The sequence below is a fragment of the Chelon labrosus genome (assembly GCF_963514085.1).
Source record: "Chelon labrosus genome assembly, chromosome: 13".
NCBI lineage: Eukaryota > Metazoa > Chordata > Actinopteri > Mugiliformes > Mugilidae > Chelon > Chelon labrosus.
In genome coordinates, this window is record NC_140346.1 from 2,695,559 (window position 1) to 2,715,724 (window position 20,166).

General features: G+C 42.8%; 1 protein-coding gene across 1 annotated transcript; it reads left to right on the forward strand.

Moving 5' to 3' along the window:
• Nucleotides 1-154: 154 nt before the first annotated feature.
• On the forward strand, nucleotides 155-16,998 carry baz1b (bromodomain adjacent to zinc finger domain, 1B). Its single transcript, XM_084558350.1, has 20 exons — nucleotides 155-938; nucleotides 2,283-2,399; nucleotides 3,221-3,365; nucleotides 3,681-3,873; nucleotides 4,075-4,196; nucleotides 4,352-4,549; nucleotides 4,634-6,131; nucleotides 6,447-6,614; nucleotides 6,856-6,994; nucleotides 7,340-7,503; nucleotides 7,684-7,798; nucleotides 7,896-7,994; nucleotides 8,202-8,379; nucleotides 8,617-8,802; nucleotides 8,906-9,053; nucleotides 9,664-9,811; nucleotides 10,065-10,180; nucleotides 12,072-12,211; nucleotides 12,392-12,498; nucleotides 14,180-16,998. Exons 1-20 carry the CDS (start codon nucleotides 820-822, stop codon nucleotides 14,832-14,834), a joined length of 4,755 nt encoding a protein of 1,584 aa, XP_084414476.1. The 5' UTR covers nucleotides 155-819; the 3' UTR covers nucleotides 14,835-16,998.
• Nucleotides 16,999-20,166: the final 3,168 nt, after the last annotated feature.

The following is a 20,166-nucleotide window of genomic DNA, read 5'->3' on the forward strand; positions in this document are numbered from 1 at the left end:
GTGGTTTCCTCGTAGTGAAGTCCCTAGTATGACAATAGATTAGCTGTTTCAGCCAATCAGAGGCTTTAAATACACATCGGTGAACGCGCTTCACTGAGCCAGCCAATCAACGTAGAGTAAGGGCGGGACCTTCACACGACGCGGCTTGCTGCCGGGGAAACGGAGTTCTGAGGGTGCACGGAATTTTGCCGGTGGACTAGAAACTCCCGCCATTTCGACCAGGAATTAACCTCTTGATTGATTCAAGATACTTTCCCCGAAGACACGCTAACGCCGTTATCTGATAACAAGAAGTTTTGACAGCACTCGCGTGCAGCAGATACAACTTAAACGGGAACAGGTCTAATTTGCAAAGACTTGGTCGGGACTGTACAGCGCGCCAGACCTCCTGCTGAACTGAGCTTGTTGCCGCGAGTTTAATTTCGGTGTGGTTTGCATCCTTTCGTGCTCATCCAAAGGAGCTAAAAGTTCACCAACTATCCCGGGAGATAAGTCAGGCAACGACTTTTTACATCCAAAGGCACTTGTAAAACCGGCATGAAACCGCTTCTAGAGGAGCGAAGACTGGTGCGATGAGGCCGGCGGCAAGAAGCGCACTATTATTGTTTTGCAACGAGATAGCAACCCAGCCTGCTAGCTAGTCTGCTACACGTTGAGTGCCGGGCCTGCCGGCGGTAGCGTGAGACGTGCTATCATTCGGCATTGATATTTCGCTCACTTGGATAGATGCTAAGGACATATCATTGTGTATTACTGTACTAGTCGGTCACTAGAAGATCTAATTTTACCTTCGGCACGTGTGCCATCTCTGGTTTTGAAATGGCACCGCTTCTGGGCCGGAAACCGTATCCACTGGCTAAGCCGCTAGCCGAGCCACCAGGCCCGGGAGAGGAGATCTACATCATCGAGCACACCAAGGAGGCCTTCAGGAACAAAGAGTATCCTTTAACATGATGCTGATGCTCAGTCTCGACTTATCGAGCCAGTCGGTAGGATTGGTACCTGCCTTTGTCGACCTGGCTAGATAAACTGAATTTCCCATAGCCGCATGGCCATATACATGGTGTTATGAAGCAGGCTAAAGTACTGAATTTGACGTTACCTGACATTTCTCCTCCCTTAAGTGTTTGTACACAGTTTATACTGGATGACAAGCTTGTTAGCTAACATTCACATAGCTTTGTTAATCAGGTCATTGTGGCTATTAGTTGGATGCTTAACAACGCTAGCACAATCATAAGCCTTTAAATGACATGTTTCATTAAATGTAAAGAAGCGCTAAAACGTTTTCGCTTTCATCTTTAACGGCCGCGCTGTCAGCTACTAATGCTAACAATGCTAGCAGCTAGCACACTGCTAACGGTAGGCATCCCATTATGTCACAATAGCTCGCCGCCTGTTTCCACAGTCTGAAGCCTAGCTTGAGTTAGCTGGCAGCGTTAGCACACAAGCATCTGTGGAGTTAGCTAGCGTTAGCTGTCGGTAGCTTTGTATTTCGAAGTTTGTCAAGAAAGTAACAGTAGCTGGCTGATTTAACACAGTAGTTTTTGGTGGAGGGGTTACTTCTTCTGTAAAAGTAAGATAACTTTACCCTCTTGTTTAGAAGGTTTTTATGTGAACGCTTATGCAAGGTCCGTTGCTGTCAACAAGGTTATGAAGCCAGTTGTGTCAGTTCAATGTGACACACGTAACTAGAGATAAAAAGTCTTAAGATGTTGTTATGACTCTCTACGTTACTTGTAGTAGATTTTGACTAATGCAGCGACGACTACACATATACATTTAGCTGTTTGAGTCTGTCTATACCGGTCACAATCTTTACTGCTTAAAGGAAATGTGAAGCTCAGGCCTCCAAACTATTGTAATACTGAGGATTTTATTGGGAACACGTTTTCTTTTCACTGTTTTAGCAGTCATCAGAGGTAGCTCTGTCAAACCTCAGTCTCATTGACTGTCATGTCTGCAATCTCCCCATTGCGAGACTAATACAGGTTTTTCTTATTCTTATACAAGTATGTTTTCTTTTTAGATTTCATTTGGAGGCGATCCAGTTCTCATTTCCCTTGCAGTCATTATGCTTACGCAGTCCCCAGACAATTTTACAGACTTTTACGTCTTGTTATTAAATGTCTGTGCATGTTTCATGGCCTCTCATTTTGTATGTATCAGTGACATTAATTTATTGACAATGGCTGAAGCACATCTTGCTTTTATTATTATTACAGCAAAATTTAACATGTTGATATGTGAATGTTTTAATTTCCTTGACAAAGTTTGTACAGAGAATATGAGGCACGCTTACAGAGGTATAGCGAACGCATCTGGACATGCAAGAGCACTGGAAGCAGCCAGCTTACTCACAAAGAAGCATGGGAGGAGGAACAAGAAGTCACTGAACTGTTAGTATTACACCCAGTGCTTTGTATGTGCATGTTAAAGAACCATAAGGAAATAAGAATCATTAGTCAACTCCAATCGTTGCAGCCCACGGCGTATTCAGTTCTGTAGTTCATTGCATTAAGATGTTCAGTAAAACTTTGCTTTGCACACATTTCTGACTATAAAAGTCACTGCTAGTTATTTATATGTACAGGAATACAGGATAGCCACTCTAACAAAAGTTTAGCAGTGTCTACAATAAGAGCCATACTCTCCCAGTGAAGGTCACAAGGCTTACTGCTTTGCTATGATTGGATAGATCTGGTGCTCCTCCTCTCATTCTATTTAGAGGGTGTGTGATTGAGTCATCCTTGAAACTGCAGTGGCCTGATGAGTTCCTAATATCCTGATCTGCAAAAGGGAAAGCGGCTAGTGGAAAAAATATAACCGGTCAAACGAATTCATTCAGTCCACTAATCACAAACCAGATGTACAAGTACTATGTCTGTATGTGCTTGTAGCAAAATGAAGGCAGACAATATTATATATGTGGCCCAAGTAGATGTCAGAGCAAAGACCGGTGAGAGTGGTGCTCAGCTGCCCAGAGCTCAAGTCACTTAGGATCATGAGCTGTATTTAAGTTCTGTCTAATTATATCAGCCAGGACATTTTACTCCCCCTATTGGCCACACTCAGCTCTTTGTTCTTTAAGGCTTCATTCCATAACAGAAATCCAAACACTGTGTATTTATTTTCATTGATGCAACATAAGTTACAATCTATATTACTGGCATGTTAATGAACCTTTTTGAACTAGTTGCTGATCTCTTCCTGTGTACAGACTTCAGGAGGAGTATCCCCAGTGGTTTGAGAAGCCTGTCCTCGAGATGGTCCACCACAACACAGTGTCCTTAGACAAACTGGTTGAAATGGCCTGGGTGGAAATCCTCACCAAGTATGCTGTGGGAGAAGAGTGTGACTTCCTGGTCAGTTTTACCTCATAAATTTATGAGCTTGTCTGTTATTTAACATGCACCCTGTCTTATTTATTGTATCTCCAGTATTTTTACCCCACTGAGTTACTCATTACCACCATAAATTTTAAATGGTTATGTATTTTCAACAGATAGAATTCCACTGTAAAGTCTGTTTAATGTCAAAATTACTGGATTCGAACCCAGAACATTCTTGCTGTGAGGCATCAGTGCTAACCACCACACCACAGTGCTGCCCAAGTGGTAGTTCAGTGTACTCATTTATATAACAGGTGTATATCAACTCACACGACTGTTTCACTTCAGGTGCGGAAAGACAAAAATTTACAAGTGAAGGTGGTAAAGATCCATCCCTTAGAAAACCCAGAGGGTGAGTCAGGGGAGAAGAAGCTTGAAGGGGCCTGCGACTCTCCATCCAGTGACAAGGAGAACGCAAGTCAGGAAAACCAGAGGAAGGAGCCTCCTCCCCGAGAGGAGGAGAACAGGAGGGAGAGTCTGAGTGAGTATCATTCAGTGTGGATATCAGTTTCAGTAGCAGTAGTTTTGCAGCATGGGTTAAATCAAGAACAACTGGTTAACGTTTGATAAATCAGGCCCAGAAAATGTGTTTTTTGGTTGAGTTTTTTCCCCCACTCATGTCATCCTCTTGTATTCTACTTCAAGGCTCTTACCGTCTTTTTAAAATTTTGTTTGCTCTCAGGTGACAGAGCACGACGTTCTCCAAGGAAACTTCCCACTGCCATGAAAGAAGAGAAGAAGAAATGGGTAATGCCCAAATTCCTTCCTCATAAGTATGACGTGAAGCTCATCAATGAAGATAAGGTATGTCATATCATTAACAGTCAAGTCCCCCTTCCTTATATATATATATATATATATCACAGTTTTATGCATGCTCCACGATCTGTTGAGGTCTACTCAGACATCTTTTAGATAAAACTTACCTTAAAAAATTTCCTCTGTGACATCTGCTATAGGTGATCAGTGATGTCCCAGTAGACAGTCTATATAGGACAGAGCGTCCTCCAACCAAGGAGATCATGCGCTACTTCATCAGGCACTATGCTCTAAGGTTGGGCATGGGAGAAAGTGCTCCCTGGGTGGTTGAAGATGAACTGGTGAAAAAGTTCAACTTACCTAGCAAATTCAGCGACTTTCTTCTCGATCCGCATAAGGTAATTCACTCTGTGTTTCACTGTGTTTTCTTTTGTAAATTTACAAATGTTGCTTGTTCTTGGCTCATACGCTTGTGTTTAAAGTTTTTGGCAGAGAATCCCTCCACGAAGCGTAAGAGCTTGACATCTCCAGAGGGTAAACCTAGCAAGAAGCTTAAGACTGCTAACACTCCAGGAGAAGATTCGGGAAATGAGAAGGGAGAGAAGAAGAGTAAAAAAAAGAAAGATTCTTTAGGCATGCCCCTTAGTCCCACTATCTGGGGCCACATGCAGAAAATGAATGGTTCTCCACTCAAGGTAAAGAACTCAGGAACTCCTAAGAAAGAAGGAAAAAGCTCTGCTCCCTCTACTCCAAAATCTGGCAAAAAGGGAGACAAAAAGGAGGGAAAGAAAAATGGAAAAAGCGGTGATAAAAAGCTCAATGTTCTCAAAGCCTCTAAAAAGGATGGTAAAGCTGGTGCGAAGACACCAAAGATGAAGCAGATGACTCTGCTGCATTTGGCTAAGAGCACCCCTGCAGGGAGCCCAAAGAAGAGAGCCCGTAGTACTGGCATGGGCACGCCTAAACTGGGGAAGCCACTGCACCCAATGGCTCTCCACCTCCTTCGTTATTACAAAGAGAACAAAGGCAAAGAGGATAAAAAGAACTCTCTTTCCTCCCTCATCTCTAAAGCTGCAAAGACTTTGTCCCCCGATGACCGTGGCCGTCTACCAGAAGAGCTCAGGGAGCTAGTACAGAAACGCTGGGAGCTTCTGGAGCAGAAGAAGCGATGGGCAGCTATGAGTGAAGAGGAAAGGAAGGAAGAGATGAAGAAGAAGCGTGAGGAGCTCAAAGAGAAACTGAGGGAAAAGGCCAAGGAACGACGCGAGAAGGAGATGCTCGTCCGCCGTGAACAATCTCGCAGATACGAAGACCAAGAAATTGAAGGTGGCAAGACTCTGCCCACATTCAAACTAGTGGACATGCCTGAGGGGTTGCCCAACACCCTGTTTGGCAGTGTGGCCATGGTCGTGGACTTCCTTCACTGCTATGCAGGGTTGCTGATGCCAGATGACCAGTATCCCATCACAGCAGTGGCTCTAATGGAAGCTCTGGCTGGGGAACGGTCCGGCTTCCTCTACCTGAACCGTGTATTGGTGGTCTTGCTCCAGACGCTGCTGCAAGATGAGCTAGCTGAAGGCTACAGCGAACTTGACATGCCATTGTCTGAGATTCCCCTCACCATGCACTCTGTGTCCGAGCTGGCACGGTTGTGCCTGCGGCCATGTGACGCTCACGGTGAGGACAGCGGCCAGGGCTCAGAGGACTCGGGAGCCCTGGGCGGCTTTGATGATGTAGTGACTAGTGAGTTCCTGGAGAAGCTTGAGACAATCGAGGTGTTTGAGCTGAGCCCGGAGGACAAAGTCAACCTGTTAGTGGCACTGTGCCACCGCATCCTCATGACGTACTCAGTGGAAGACCACGTTGATGCAATGCAACAGCGGTCAGCTGAGCTGTGGAAAGAGCGTTTGGCAATGCTCAAAGAGGTCAATGATCGCAAAAAGGCTGAGAAGCAGAAGCGAAAGGAGATGGAGAGTAAAGGTAGGCAGTTCAACAGAAATTTACCAGTTCATGAAATGTAACTGTGGCTCCAGTGACAAACTTTAATGTTGAGTGATTTCTGTTTTCTTGCTAATCATTACATTAAGAGTTAATTAAACTTAAATTAGTTAAATGTGATTATCATTTGTAAAACTAAGTAAATTATTCAGCCGTTCATCAGTCTTTTGGTAATATCCCTATATTGTGAGTACAAATGTAAGCATACATTATACCACATAGTATACACTACTCATACCACACCACTATACTTATTATTGTTTATTTTTTGTTTGTTTGTTTTTCCTGTGGTCAAAGGTGAGAAAAACAAAGAGGGGCGCATTAAAAAGGAGAGCAAGAAGGAAGTAAAGGTGGAACCAGAACCAGAACCAGAACCTGAAGACATGATCAGCTCGGTGAAGAGCCGGCGGCTGATGGCTATGCAAGCCAAGAAGGAGAAGGAAGAGTTGGACAGACAGAACAAAGGTACTCTTTGTTGCAGGGAGTAGAGCATTTCAAAATGTGCTTGTTTGAAAATTGGGGGTTGCAAAAAGTGGTGACCTCACAAGCTTAATTGTAGGTGTATTGTTTGACACAAAAATGTTCTTTTCTTGGTATTTAGATGCTCCTACATTGACCTCTTAGTGGGTTTTGGAACAAAAAGTCTATGGGCCAAAAAGATTATCATTGTTTCAGTATACTTCATGATTTTGTTATTCCTCTCTAGAGCGCATGGAGAAGGAGGCTGAAGAGGAACGCATGCGTAGACAGAGGGCTGCTGCAGAGAGGGCCTTTCAGGATGGAATAACCAAAGCCAGACTCGTGATGCGCAGGACCCCTCTGGGTACTGACAGAAATCACAACAGGTTGGTGCTGCACAACACAAAATGTTATGTCCATCCAGATGGGACAAATTATGCGGATTAACTTAACAACGCTGCATTTCAAGTCCTGGGATATATGTAGGACAGGAAGTGAACAATTGGTTGTCATTGTCAACATGTTGAGGGCTAGAGAATGAGGCAGGTGTACAGACTTGACATGGGTCAAATCATTATGATCAGATGACTGAGTCACAGCATCTTCTAAATGGCAAGGTCTCACAGCTTAAAAGACTTTAAGGATCTGCTTTTCTGTTCTTCTTTTTTTTTGTAAATTTGTTGCATTACTTTGGAAAATAATAACCATGGTCGCTTGATGTTTTTCTTCAGATACTGGCTTTTCTCTGATGTGGTTCCTGGTCTGTACATTGAGAAAGGCTGGGTGCATGAAGGCATCGACTACAACTTCACCCCTCCACCAGAGGACAAACCAGCTGAGCCCGAGGTGGAAGAGGAGGAGGACGGTGAAGTAGTCACTGCCCCTGAGTCACAAGGTACAGTAACGGTTTTAAGTTTACCTTGTTTTTAAATGCTCCTCAAAATATCTGATCTCTTCTCCAATTTCACGTCTGTGTGTTTTGGTTGGCTTGTTTTTACATATAAATGGTATTTAATGTTTTGTGTACTATTTACAATTGTGATTGTTTAATAGTATATCGTTGTTATTGTTGCAGGAGCTGAAAAGGATGATGGAAGTATAGATGGTGCTGTTAGTGAAGGAGCCCAGCAGGGAGCAGCAGCAGATGTCTGTATAGAAACTACTGTTCCCAAACAGGGACAGAACCTCTGGTATGAGCTTCTTCTGTTTAGATTCATTTGATTCACTTCATGCTATGTTTTTCACTTGATCTTCCCTGCATTCTAACCTTCTTGCCTCTGTGTCAAGGTTCATATGTGACAACCCAGCTGAACTAGAAGAACTGGTGGAAAGTCTTCATCCTCAGGGCGTCAGAGAGAGTGAACTGAAGGCAAAGATACAGAGCCGGTGAACAGACTCTTATTAGAGGAGATTACCCATAAAACTATCCAGTCTTATGGTTAAACAGCTCTCGCCAATATGATGAATTAATGTTATGAAACACAGTACAAAGTTTTGTTTTTGGTTTCCTTAAAATTGGACCTTGCATTTGAATCAATACCAGAAAAAACGCAGTTCAGTATAGAGACTAAATTTGTCCTTCCACTGTTTCAGGTACCAGGACATTGTCCACTCCATCCATTTGACTCGTAAGAGCAAACTGGGCCTCAGGACATGTGACGGCTACGCAGAGCTGCTCAAATATCTGCGCAGTGACATCCAGGAAGTAGCTTCTCGTCTGCAGAAGGGAGGCCTGGGATACCTGGATGACAACATAGACATTGAAGATCAGGTGAGTAGTTTGCCTGACTGCAAACAGTATTTGCAAAATTTACTCGGCCATTAACAATAGGCCGAGAAATGTCTCATTTTATACAACATTTTGTCATCATCTAAGATCTTAATCCTTACTAGGCTGTAGGCATGAAGCACATTTGTTCAACAGGAAGTGGCGTTTTGATCATACAAAATAATCTGACAAGAAAACAAATAAGATTCATTCGACTTCTGCTTCTTCTTTTCTTCACAGTTGAAAGACACGGAGAACTTGAAAGACTTTGGCGAGTGCATCATCACAATTCAGGCCTGTGTAATCAAAAAGTTCTTACAGGGGTTCATGGCCCCTAAACAGAAAAAGAAGAAAAAGCAAGCAAGCGAAGAAAGCGGCAAAGCAGAAGAGGTGGACGACGAGAAGAGACTAGCAGAAGAGGCCAGGGTAAGAGAGCAGAGCTGTTGAGTATTTATTATGAGTCTTAGCCATGTTAGCCACCCACTTGTCATCTGTTAACTTCTGTTCACCACTGAACTTTTCCTTTTAGGTAGCGACAGCGGTTGAGAAGTGGAAGACAGCTATCCGAGAGGCCCAGACCTTTTCCCGCATGCATGTGCTGCTGGGAATGCTCGACGCTTGTATAAAGTGGGACATGTCTGCTGAGAACGCACGATGCAAAGTGTGTCGCAGGAAAGGTGAGGAATGTTTTCCACTGCTTTCTCCCTCTTTTGTTCTGCCAGTGAGGATATATGTAAACATGCATCACAGTTTATTTGCAGCTGTAAAGTGTATAGGGATTGTATACACACATTTAAAATAAACAAAAACACCTCAGAGATGTAACTGAAAAAAGCACAAAAGCCAGTTACTGTGGCTAAAATACAGTTTGACATATTTCTTATTTACTCCAGGTTTGCTCGATTATTAAGTTGGTGGATGGTCGGTCCTGTTTGAGTTTGGTTCTCCGCTATCCAAATGGTTTTCTGCTCCCTGTCTAGTCCTCAGGCAGAAACCATTGGTGCTGAAGCTGCTGGAGTGTAGGCCCAGATGCAGACAGAGCAGCAGGGTCAGAGCAGCTCAGACTAGTAGTGTCAGGCAGGTCTACATACAGAGCCGACAGCTGCGCCTTGCAACAGGTGAACCTGTAGTGATAAGACGGTAAAAACTTGGTTACCTGCACAGCAACACAGATCCACAAGATGAGATTTTCAGGAAGTGGAAATCAGGAAAGAAAAACTCTGGAGAAGAAAATTTGTAGGAAACCTCTTTTAACTCAGTCTTCTGGTTCACAATGGTCTCTTCCAGGTGACGATGAGAAACTTATCCTCTGTGATGAGTGTAACAAGGCCTTCCACTTGTTCTGCCTGCGACCTGCCCTGTACCGTATTCCTGACGGAGAGTGGCTGTGCCCGGCCTGCCAACCCACTGTAGCCAGACGTGGCTCCCGCTCAAGGTAGCTGAACACCCCGTTCTCCATATTCCATGGAATTAATGACTCTGTAGCATTAACATAAACTTTCTCTCACAGAAGTAAACCTTTACTTTCCACATGCACACTCAATAATACTGAAAAATGGAATCAGCCAGGTTTTGCTGATGACAACATTCATGCCCTGCCCATAGACAAACAGCAGAAGAGAGTCTGTCATCAGTATCACTGAAACCAGTTTTGTTAATTGTTTTGAATGTCAACCTGTTCATTGTAGGAACTATAACCAAGACACAGATGAAGAAGAGGATGAGGAGGACTCTGAGGAGGAGGACTCAGAAGAAGATGAGGAAGATGAGGAAGACAATGACTACAAAGCCATGGGACACAGCTGTGAGTATTGGCAAGAGAAAATCATGTTTAGGTTTTGATGTCTCAGCCCAATGACCAAATGTTTTACTCATGAGCAAATAGATGACTGGTCAGTCTATCCAGATTATCACTTGCTGCGTTTACATGGACACCAGTAGTCCAGTAATAATCAGAATAACCACAGTAAAGAAATTTTATGTAACTACTTCAGTCAGAACATCCTTCTGACTCTATCAGAAGGATCCAGATTAAGAGGGGTTGTGTAAACCTTGTGGTGTCATATCATAAGTTAAAAGAAAAATCATGTGCTGGTTGTAACGGCACTATCGTTAGTTGGATGGAAACTGTTGCCCGATACAAGAGTGTAGTGAGCAACATAGCAACGGGCCAACGTAGTAATTTTATGATCCTATATCATTATTACATGCATAATATCATCATCAAATTCATAAATAGATGACAGCAGCATACCTTTTATCTCTTGAACGTTTTCCTTCTCTTTTTTTCCTGTCTAAACGGGACAACAGATGACTTTGATTTCTTCTTCTCCATTGCGTTAATGTGTCAGTAGAGAATAACTACATTACCCATCAGTCAAGAGTCAGGACTAAACCAGTTCACCTTGATGGTGTACAGACTGCTTTAGCATTAACTTCATTATTTAACACAAACCAGAGAATTCTGCTGGTGAAATAGTGGGTCGACATTAACAGTAGAATTAACTCATTAGTGGTTTACCTACAGGTACAGCTCTTTTCAGGCAGGGCAACCTGGAATCAATCCGCCCACGTCCGCATCTCCCACTACGTCTATGACTGAGATCTAGTGGCCAGAAAGCAGAAAGCTGCAATCACATCAGACAGTTGCACCCACTTCAACCGGCAAAGTGAAATTAGAAAGCTGATGTAACGGATGTGCGCATTTTATTTATTTATTTTATTTACTTATTTGGTGGCTGTGCCATCCCTGACAATATGACGCCCTGGGCGGCTGCCCATGTCACAAATACCTAAATTTTCCTCTGAGTTGAAGTCTTTGAAAGGATGAATAGAACTGGAATTGATATGAGCTGCACGGTTAAAATGTGGGTTCATCTCATTCATCTTTCTCGACTGAATGAATTGAACGTTGACAATAAGTTGGGGGAAAACTAGTTTTTCTCTTATGCTTCCTGCTGAATTGACGCTCCACAGGAAGCAGAACCACTTTGTGTGTCAAGGTTTTATTCTAGTTTATGTTTTGGGGTTTATAAACCCACATACCTTGTTGATTCATTTTATGCAGTGTCCATGGAAACAGTTAGTTAAAATCTGTAATCAGTGTTTTCAGTCACATTGAAGAAATATTGTCCACGGTAACACAGTTTTGTATTTGGATAAGCAGTAACGCAAAACTAAATGAACATCCAGTTAATAAATTGAATCGTCCTAAAAAGACCCAAGTTTGGATTTTGATTCGGATGGCTGGGAGTGGGAGGAATGCTGATGGAGGAATTTCAATCATCTGTCTCCATTGTCTGTGTGTTATCATGTAGCACAGCTCAGGTCTGGACTTTGCTTTGAAGCTTTCAGTGTCTCACTCTGGCTTCACTCAGAGTATGTGGCAGGATGATCCCCTCTGTCAGTTCAGACCTGCATGTCAAGGATAAAGATTAAGAAGTTTAGCGCATCAATGCTGAACAGTTCAAGAGAGGATGGGGGTGCACCCAAGAGCTAATTATTTTTCTCACTTGTGTGAGGCTCTGACAGAGTAATGTTCAATATGTGGTGACTTGGGATTGTTTTCATCCACCTTAAAATGTCAGCAACGTAACTATTAAGCAGCAATTAAGTCACAAGTTCAACTCAAGTGCACATGTATCATACTTTACGTTTTTATTAACGTCCTTTTCACTTTTATTTTTGCTCTGCAGTGAGACCAAGGAAGAAAAATAAGCAGTCTTCATCTCGGCAGAAAAGCTCAAAAAGTAAATCTAAGAAGCTGACCCCTTCTAGTAGTCAGAGCAGCAAGCACAGGACAGGCCCCAGCAGCCCCGCAGACATCGATGAACTGGTAAGAAATCTCAAAGCCTTAAAGAAAGAAACGATTCACAATGTAAATGCAAGGGCAGGAGTTTTGTTTTTTTTCAGAAAACTACAGATTTCAGATGATTTCAGATCAGCACTTTCACTAACAGTGTGGTATAAGCCAGTGCTTTAATTATTTGTGTGGGCCTGTGTGTGGGATCTGTAGGTGCGACAGAGTTCCCAAACAGGAGTGCGCAAGCAGGTGCTGGAGCTGGAGAGGTGTGAGGAAATCCTCAAGAAACTGATGAAGTTCCGCTACAGCTGGCCTTTCAGGTGAGCAAAGAATTTAATCTTTGGGTTTGGGGACAAAAAAAACTTTAGTGTAGCATATGTCAGACAGGTGTCAGAAGCAGACATGAACATTTAAGGGGTGTGCACACTAGGGGTTGTACCGACTAGTCGACTTAAGTGCTGTGCCATGACGCTTTAAGCAGGAAGTCGACTAGTCACTGATCACGTGACAGTAACAACACAGATACCTCATAGAAGACAGGTGAGGAGCCCAGTGGGTCACTGCAGCAAACTAGCAGCAGTTCATCAACTGTGTGGAAATACTTCACTAAAGATGAAGCCCATTCTACCGTGACATGCAGAATATGTAAGTCAGTCCTGAAATACAACAAATGTACTACTGCACACTCGTCTGAAAAGGCGTCCGCTAACACTGGCAGAGGAACGGTCCAAATCCTCAACTGTAGTCAGTTAACTAAACGTAACTAAACGTCCTGCTAACAGAGAGATGGAGGCTGCACATCAACAATTAACTGTTGAATTTCATTGTCTAAAGTTATTAGACCTTTAGCTGCTATACATGGAAAAGGATTCTGCACCATACGAGAGTCGAATCGTATGGTAGAGATGAGAGTTTGCCGAGTGAGAGCGGCATATTAGAAGTGTCAGGCTGACGGTGTTTATGTCATCACATATCATAGTACTATTTATTATCTCAAAAAGAGGTGCTGATTTAAACTCTGTCTGAATCATTGTTGTAAAATTATCCTTGATGAGATGTAACAGTTACCGTAAATTCCGGACTATAAGCCGCTACTTTTGTCACTTGCTTTGGACCCTGCGGCTTATACAACGGCGGATGGATTTTTACAGCTAACGGTCACCAGGGGCGCACTATCATGTCATAGACGATGACACGAGGATTAAGAACTGACTTTTCTGGTATAGTAGGCTGGTTATTTTGATACAGTAAACCGTGTTACTGCACCTTTACTGCTGTGTTGGCTGTTTTCGAAAAAGATGCTGGTTATTTAGTTGAGCAGCCGGGTTACTGCACTTTTGCTGCCGTGTTACAGGCAAGCACTTTTAAAAACGAATTAAATTTAGCCATTTAACGTTATTGCCTCGTCAAGCGTTGTAAGCTTTGTTTTTTGTTATACTACTACTACGGTAGCTACTATGACTGCAGGAAGTGCGCTAGGAGCGCACCGTTGTAGTATTTGTGCACTGCACGAATGCTGTTTGTAATGTCAAAGATGTGAAAGTTTGATCGATAGATTTTTTGTTTGATTGATCGAAAGATTTATGTTTGTCAAATGTAAATAAATGGGACGCTTTGCGTTTCCAAACAGTCATTTCTGTCCCGACAATCCCCTCCGTGGTAGAAGAAACCCTTACGGTAATTAAACATTAAAACACCAGCGGCTTATAGTCGGGTGTGGTTTATAGTCGGGTGCGGTTTATATATGGAACAATCTGTAGTTTCCCCAAAATTTAGCTGGTGCGGCTTATATTCAGGTGCGCCTTATAGTCCGGAAAATACGGTATTTCATAAATAGTTTATTTTCATCCTGGAGGATTCTCTAGTTTCTGATAATTGGACAAACTAATTTGATGTTTTGTTTTCATTGTACATCTGCTTCAATCAGACTGAGTATCTTTAGACATCATGAATTATTGTAGTCCTTAATCTTCAGGCTAACGTTCTGTGTTGTCTTCTCAGGGAGCCTGTTTCTGTGGAGGAGGCTGAGGACTACCTGGACATTATCTCCCAGCCGATGGATTTCCAGACGATGCTGGGAAAGTTTAGCCAGGGCTCGTACCGCCACACTCAGGATTTCCTGGAAGACATTAAACTGGTCTTCTCCAACGCTGAGGAGTACAACCAGCAGGGCAGCACCGTGCTCTCCTGCATGGTCAAGACGGAGCAGATATTCACTGAGCTGCTCCAGAAGCTGCTGCCTGGCCACAGCTACCTCCGCCGGCGTTCACGCAAGCGTGTCAGCCAGGCCCCTGCAACGTCTGAGGAAGAGGAGGAGGAGGAGGAGGAGGACGAAGAGGAAGAAGAAGACGACGAGGTGCCAAAGAAGAAGATGCAGAATGGCAAATCAAGCAGGAAGACAACCAGAAATGGCAGGGGGCAAAAGAATGAGGAGAGCGACAGCGAGGGAGAGGAAGAAGAGGAGGAAGACGATGGCAGGAGGAAAAGTAAGCGGACCTCTGCCACATCAGGCAAGAAGGATTACAGGGAGCAGGATAGCGATGGCGAGCGGGACACACGGAGAACTCGTCAACGAGGCGGGCGGGGCGACGCCGGCAGCAGTGACGAGGACCGGTCCAGCCAGCAGCGACATTCCAAGAGACTGAAACGGTCATAAAATCCAGGGTGCTGCTTTGACGTTCGGTCATCTCTATTCGCTTTAAAAATTTGTGTCCTGCTCCTAAAATTCAAAAACCCAACTCCTCCTCCCTCAGCCAGCGGGACTCCATCCTCAGAATTTTTTTTTTGTGTTAGTGAATTTCTGTTCACATTTTGGAAAACTGCAGAAGAAAACCGATTTATATTTGTAACCTGTTTATATTGGTAATGTTTTTGTTTTTTTTTTCAACAAAGAAAAATGAGACATTTGAGATAATGGAGCTCTTAAGACTCTTTGATTTAAATTTCAGTTTCACACTGACAACCTCACAAGTGTAATTTGACTAGTTGTCAGGTGAACTGCTTTGTCTTTGCTCTGTCCAAACACCAGTTCAGTGTAATCAGAGGTCTGTCCTCACTCTTGACACACGGAGTTGAGCCATCATTTTACTGGCGTGTTTCAGGATGAGTAAAATCTAGCTGTCGGATGTTTGTCCCATACACATCTTTGTTGCAAGTCATTGTGTCTGAGATGATGTCCGCGTCCCCCGTAGGAAGCCTTTTGTCGCCTAAGAACTGGTGGCTATCACCTGTAAAAGTCTATAGATAAACATGATAGGATTTTACTAGTTGTAGTATTTTTGTCCCAGCCCAGGTTCAAATGTTTTTTGTCAAAAGCTGGGTTGAGCCTGGAGATTATACTTTGTAGTGTCATCACTTTGTCATCACAAAAAAAAAAAGTTTAATCTCAGCTCTGGGTGCCAAGATGTGTTCAGGGACCTGACTTGGAGTCTCACTCTTGGCTTGAGCTGACCAGCCTTTCCTCCTCTGTAGTGCCCTGCCACTTTAAACGAACCGGTACCTCAAGAAACATCCGTCAGTTTGCACTCCTTCTGTGTAAAGTGTACCTATTATGCCAGCAGCTGCAGGACCATAGTTTATTGAAATTATGTGCATAAGCATTTGTAAACCGTGTTTAAAACTACAAATGTGATGTTTGTTAAGAAAACGGGCATTTTTGAATATTTGATATTTTTTGCACATTTTTATTTGGTAATGTAAATGATAACTTGTTGAACACATCCAGCAAATTGCGAGATTTAACCAGGGCTCTGCCAGTCAACACGTCAGAGCTCTTCGTAGTCTCAGCGGGAATTGTGTCTTGTACATTTTTTAACAAACACGCAACAGTCGTCCAGTTAAATAAACTCAGACGTGAGTTAAAAGCAGCCCGGGTTTCCGCCTGGGTTCGGTCACTAGATGGCGCTCTACACCTGCACTATGAAGACTCTTTTCCCTGCTTTTTCCAAGTGGTTCAGCCTTAGCATTGCTAGCTGGACTGTTGTAACCCCTTGTTCTTGTTGCGTTGTGCTCTCACTGGTCATCAAAGAACAAGGGAGCTTGTTAGTACTGGTATAATTTGGCTCTTCAGTTTTATTTTTTTTATTTTTTTTTTTTTTTATAGTAACTTTCTACACATTGGGCAGGGATTGTTTGAGACGCCTTCTACACAAAAAATCTGAATGTGCAGAAGTTCCTGTGTAGTTCTTTTGGTGAGGTTGCCAGCAATGTGTGTGTGTGTATATATTAATATATATATGTATACTGATAAGGCAGTGGTTGGTTTGCCCTCTTCTGTCTGTACTGTGCTGTGCTGTTCACCTGTGTTTTGCTAGTGCTGTTATCATCCAGACTTTCCTGATTTCATTAGACCACTGTTTTGTTATCCTGCCCATTCTTTTTTTTTATTTTTTGTTCAAATTCGGCGTCGTTCCTGACATAATTAATTAATTCCCAAATCACAGTTTGACATTTCAGTGAACAAGCAAATGGCGACTGCCCTTATCAAAATGAGGCCTGACTGTAAATGCTTTCTTTATTCTCGGAGGAACTGCAAAATTCTTTTACACTTCTTTTTTTATATATATATTTATAGTCTCTTATGCTGGGTTTGGGCAGGTTCGGAGGATTCACATGTAAAGAATTTCCAATAAAGGCTATGGACGAAGACCGTAGTTCTCCCTGTTTTATTTGCGTTGAGCTGACGAGCGTCCCCCAGGTCAGACTGACAGACATCACTGCCATCTGTAAACCTTGTGACTAGACAATGAACAGGGAGGGAAACGGGCGAGACAGCTTGACAGCCCACTTATGTCTACTTTTTAATAAAATATCAAACTGATGTCTTACTCTGTGGTGTTGGCTCCTTTTTCAGAACATCTGCATAGAAGCAAATTTATCTGTTAAAATGCTGCGTTAAAGGCCAAAAACTGACATAATGGAGGATATACACCTTCGTTAGTCACAGAAGGATGAGCAACTTGGACTAAAAGTGGCCCACTGGAGAAGGTTTTTGGGTTCAGATCACACAACCTGGACTCTGAACTTATTTATCCAACTGTGGGGTGCAACTTATCATTGACATTTTTTTAAAAAGAATTTAAAAAAAAAACTTGGCGCACAAGTTAGTAGCAGAAATTTTGGATAATTCGATTAGACTGAGATGAGTTAAAGAAAACGTTGTGCAGTCTGATCTAGTCACAAAGGGATGACTCCTGTGTTCAGGTAATGTGCAGCTTTAACGATCCTAGGGCTCCCCAGCCAAAATGAGCCCCACGTCTGTGATGAATGTGACAGAGGAGACTCCAAGGAGGACAGAGGGCCCTTGTGAAATATCTAGTAGTGAGGCGGTGACAGCCTGTGAGCCATCTGTAATTTGGCAACAGGTGTAGAAGCTAAGATGGATCAGAGTAAAGGTCAGAGATGTGAAAAGTCAGTGGAAACGTAGCACTTGATTAGTGACAGTTCAAGCATGGCAGCAGCTGCAATCAGCTGTAATAAACCTAAAATTATCTTTCCCTTACATGTGTTGATTAGAACTGTACAACAGTTTAATTATGTGTATTAGAAAAAGCGGAAATAAGCAAGTTGTGCCATTTACATCAATCCCACCTCTTTTAGAGCATTTTGAGCTCTAAAAGAGGAAGGACGCTGCACATCCATGAACCCCACCCTTAACAAAAGAAATTAATGGCAGATTGTCAATATCATGAGTTATAAGCCTCAAGGTGTCTGAGGGAAGTCCTCATTGGTTTTGTTGTTAATTTATCACACTTCTCAGATGCCGACTCGGATTCCTTGACAGCCCCTGTAGACCAAAATGAAGTGTGCGTGATTTGAATGAACTTCTGATGCACTCTGAGAAGTAGATCACACCGCTCACAGGAGTCTGAGTGTCTGCAGCTTTCAAGAATTCATTGTTAACTTGAATACAGTGATGATATATTCACTTTATAGAAGTTTAGCGAGTCGTTCAGTTTCTTTCCAAGCTAGTCAAATGTGTGAAGTACTTGTTGTTCCTCACACAAGCCATCCCACACTGGGGAACGTACATCAATCACCAAACTTTTACTCCCTGTTGAGGTCAAAGCAGTCACTGACTGTTTATTGAAAGGATTTACAGGTAGCAGCGCTAAAAAGGTGCTTAAAAAGGTCCAATACAAATACATAATGTGAAAGAATCCCTTATGATGAGTTATCAGTAAGTGAGCGTATCTTGTTTTCGGCCATATTTAGTGCCTCATGTTAACCTTTCATCCATGGATCCGGTGCCTGTTTGTCCCATGTGGCCAGAGACTGAAATACCTTAATAATGGATAGATGATCCTGAAAGTTGGACGGAGAAGTTGCTGCCTTCAAATGTTAAAGTGTTTGCTGTGTTCATGAAAAAGAGAACAACCCAGTCTTGTGATATCCACAATCATGGGTCTCATCAAGTCATATTTTATGACTTGAGTTGGATGGTAAGTTAATAATACTCTTATTTAATGGTATAGAGCCAATTTGTAAGAGGAAAATGTCAATATTACCAGCAGCCTCATATATTCATGCCTCAGTGGCCTCTAGACAAAGACACATGCTGCCGTCAAATCGGGGTTTACCGATGTCAAGAAAAAGTCCATATGAACCACGCCCCTTGAAGTATTCCCAACCTTGTAACTGGAAATGTGTCTTTAAGGTCAGATTTGTGACATGTTTGCTGACACTTCAGAAATGATGGAAGTAAATGATAAATGAATATATTCTACTTCAGTTGTACAGAGCTTCCTTTGTAGCTGTATAATATGTTGGAGTAAAATATAGATATTGCCTTGCCTTTCCTTCTTTAGGTTATCCAGTTGGTAGCTTCCTGACTGTTCCTAGCTGGCTCCTCCATGCCTACCAGCGGCCTTGTCATGACTTTCTATCGATGCTACAGTTTTTTATGTCAAGAATTTTTTGTGCACATAATCAAAAACATTATATTTGAAGGCAGCGTAGTTCGTAGAGCTGCTAGCTGGTAATCTTGTTAAAATATTTGTACACTTTTTGTCTGTGTTAGTGTTATTTTGATGTTATTCGGGCTGTGTTTACCACCTCAGCGGGTTACGTAAACTTGTATAAGGTCAGCAAAATCTTTGGCCTTGAATGACTGTGAGGAGACTAACTTTGTTGTTGTTACTTGTTGCCACTGAATACATGAGTATTGGAGTACAGAAAAACTTTACTTGGAACTAATATAGAAAGTGAGAACTGTAGCAGGCACGTATAAAGTACTGTACTTGTTATACTAAATAGCAGACTATTCTGCTGCATTGAGTAATACTTTACTGTGTAAGAGTCAGATCAGTTTGAAGTGGAGCAGTGTCAGAGCCAAACACTGATGTGTTGTGATCTTATCACAGTGCTTTGCATCTTCTGACGTGTGCCGAGCTGCATGGGTCCACAAACTTGTAAATAATTCATGGTGTATGTTTTTAACTTGTAGTAGCACTAGGGTGTGGTTTGACAGGACAAATTACTGAGCAATAGAGGGTCAGCTCAGGACACATGTCACTGATGTAACATGTCTGAATCCATTAACTTCTCCTGTATTACCATTTGGTCACCTGTTGCCTCCGCGGCTATAATCATACATTTGATTTTACAAACCCACAAACAGCAGCAGCAGGTGATCATGCTCTCCAACAAGCAAACACTGGCCATGCGCAGACTAATCTTTGAACCCTGTGCAAACTGACAGGAGCAGCGTGCGACAGATCCATCCACACAGCATGTGTTCGTGTGCGAGCCGAGAGGAGCAACCCACCCGGCAAATATTTACCTCAGGTCCAAGTCAGTGCAGAGGGCATTTGGCAAGGAGCGAGCAAGCGTGTTTCTCGGCCTCATTTCAGCCGACGCAAAGTGAAACTGCGACCGCAACTGCAGCCGCGTTACAAGACAGCTGAGTCACTGGATGGTGTCAATGTTTGGTTCCACTGTTCATCAACGTGATAATCCAAGATAAAAATAATTATCAACTCTAATATCAC

Bases quoted from the DNA above. Each gene is read 5' to 3' on its own strand.
- baz1b (XM_084558350.1), top strand. From the start codon at position 820: ATGGCACCGCTTCTGGGCCGGAAACCGTATCCACTGGCTAAGCCGCTA. The intron at 8,380-8,616 runs GTGAGTAGTTTG...TTTTCTTCACAG, and splicing joins ACATAGACATTGAAGATCAG to TTGAAAGACACGGAGAACTT. The intron at 9,812-10,064 runs GTAGCTGAACAC...TGTTCATTGTAG, and splicing joins AGACGTGGCTCCCGCTCAAG to GAACTATAACCAAGACACAG.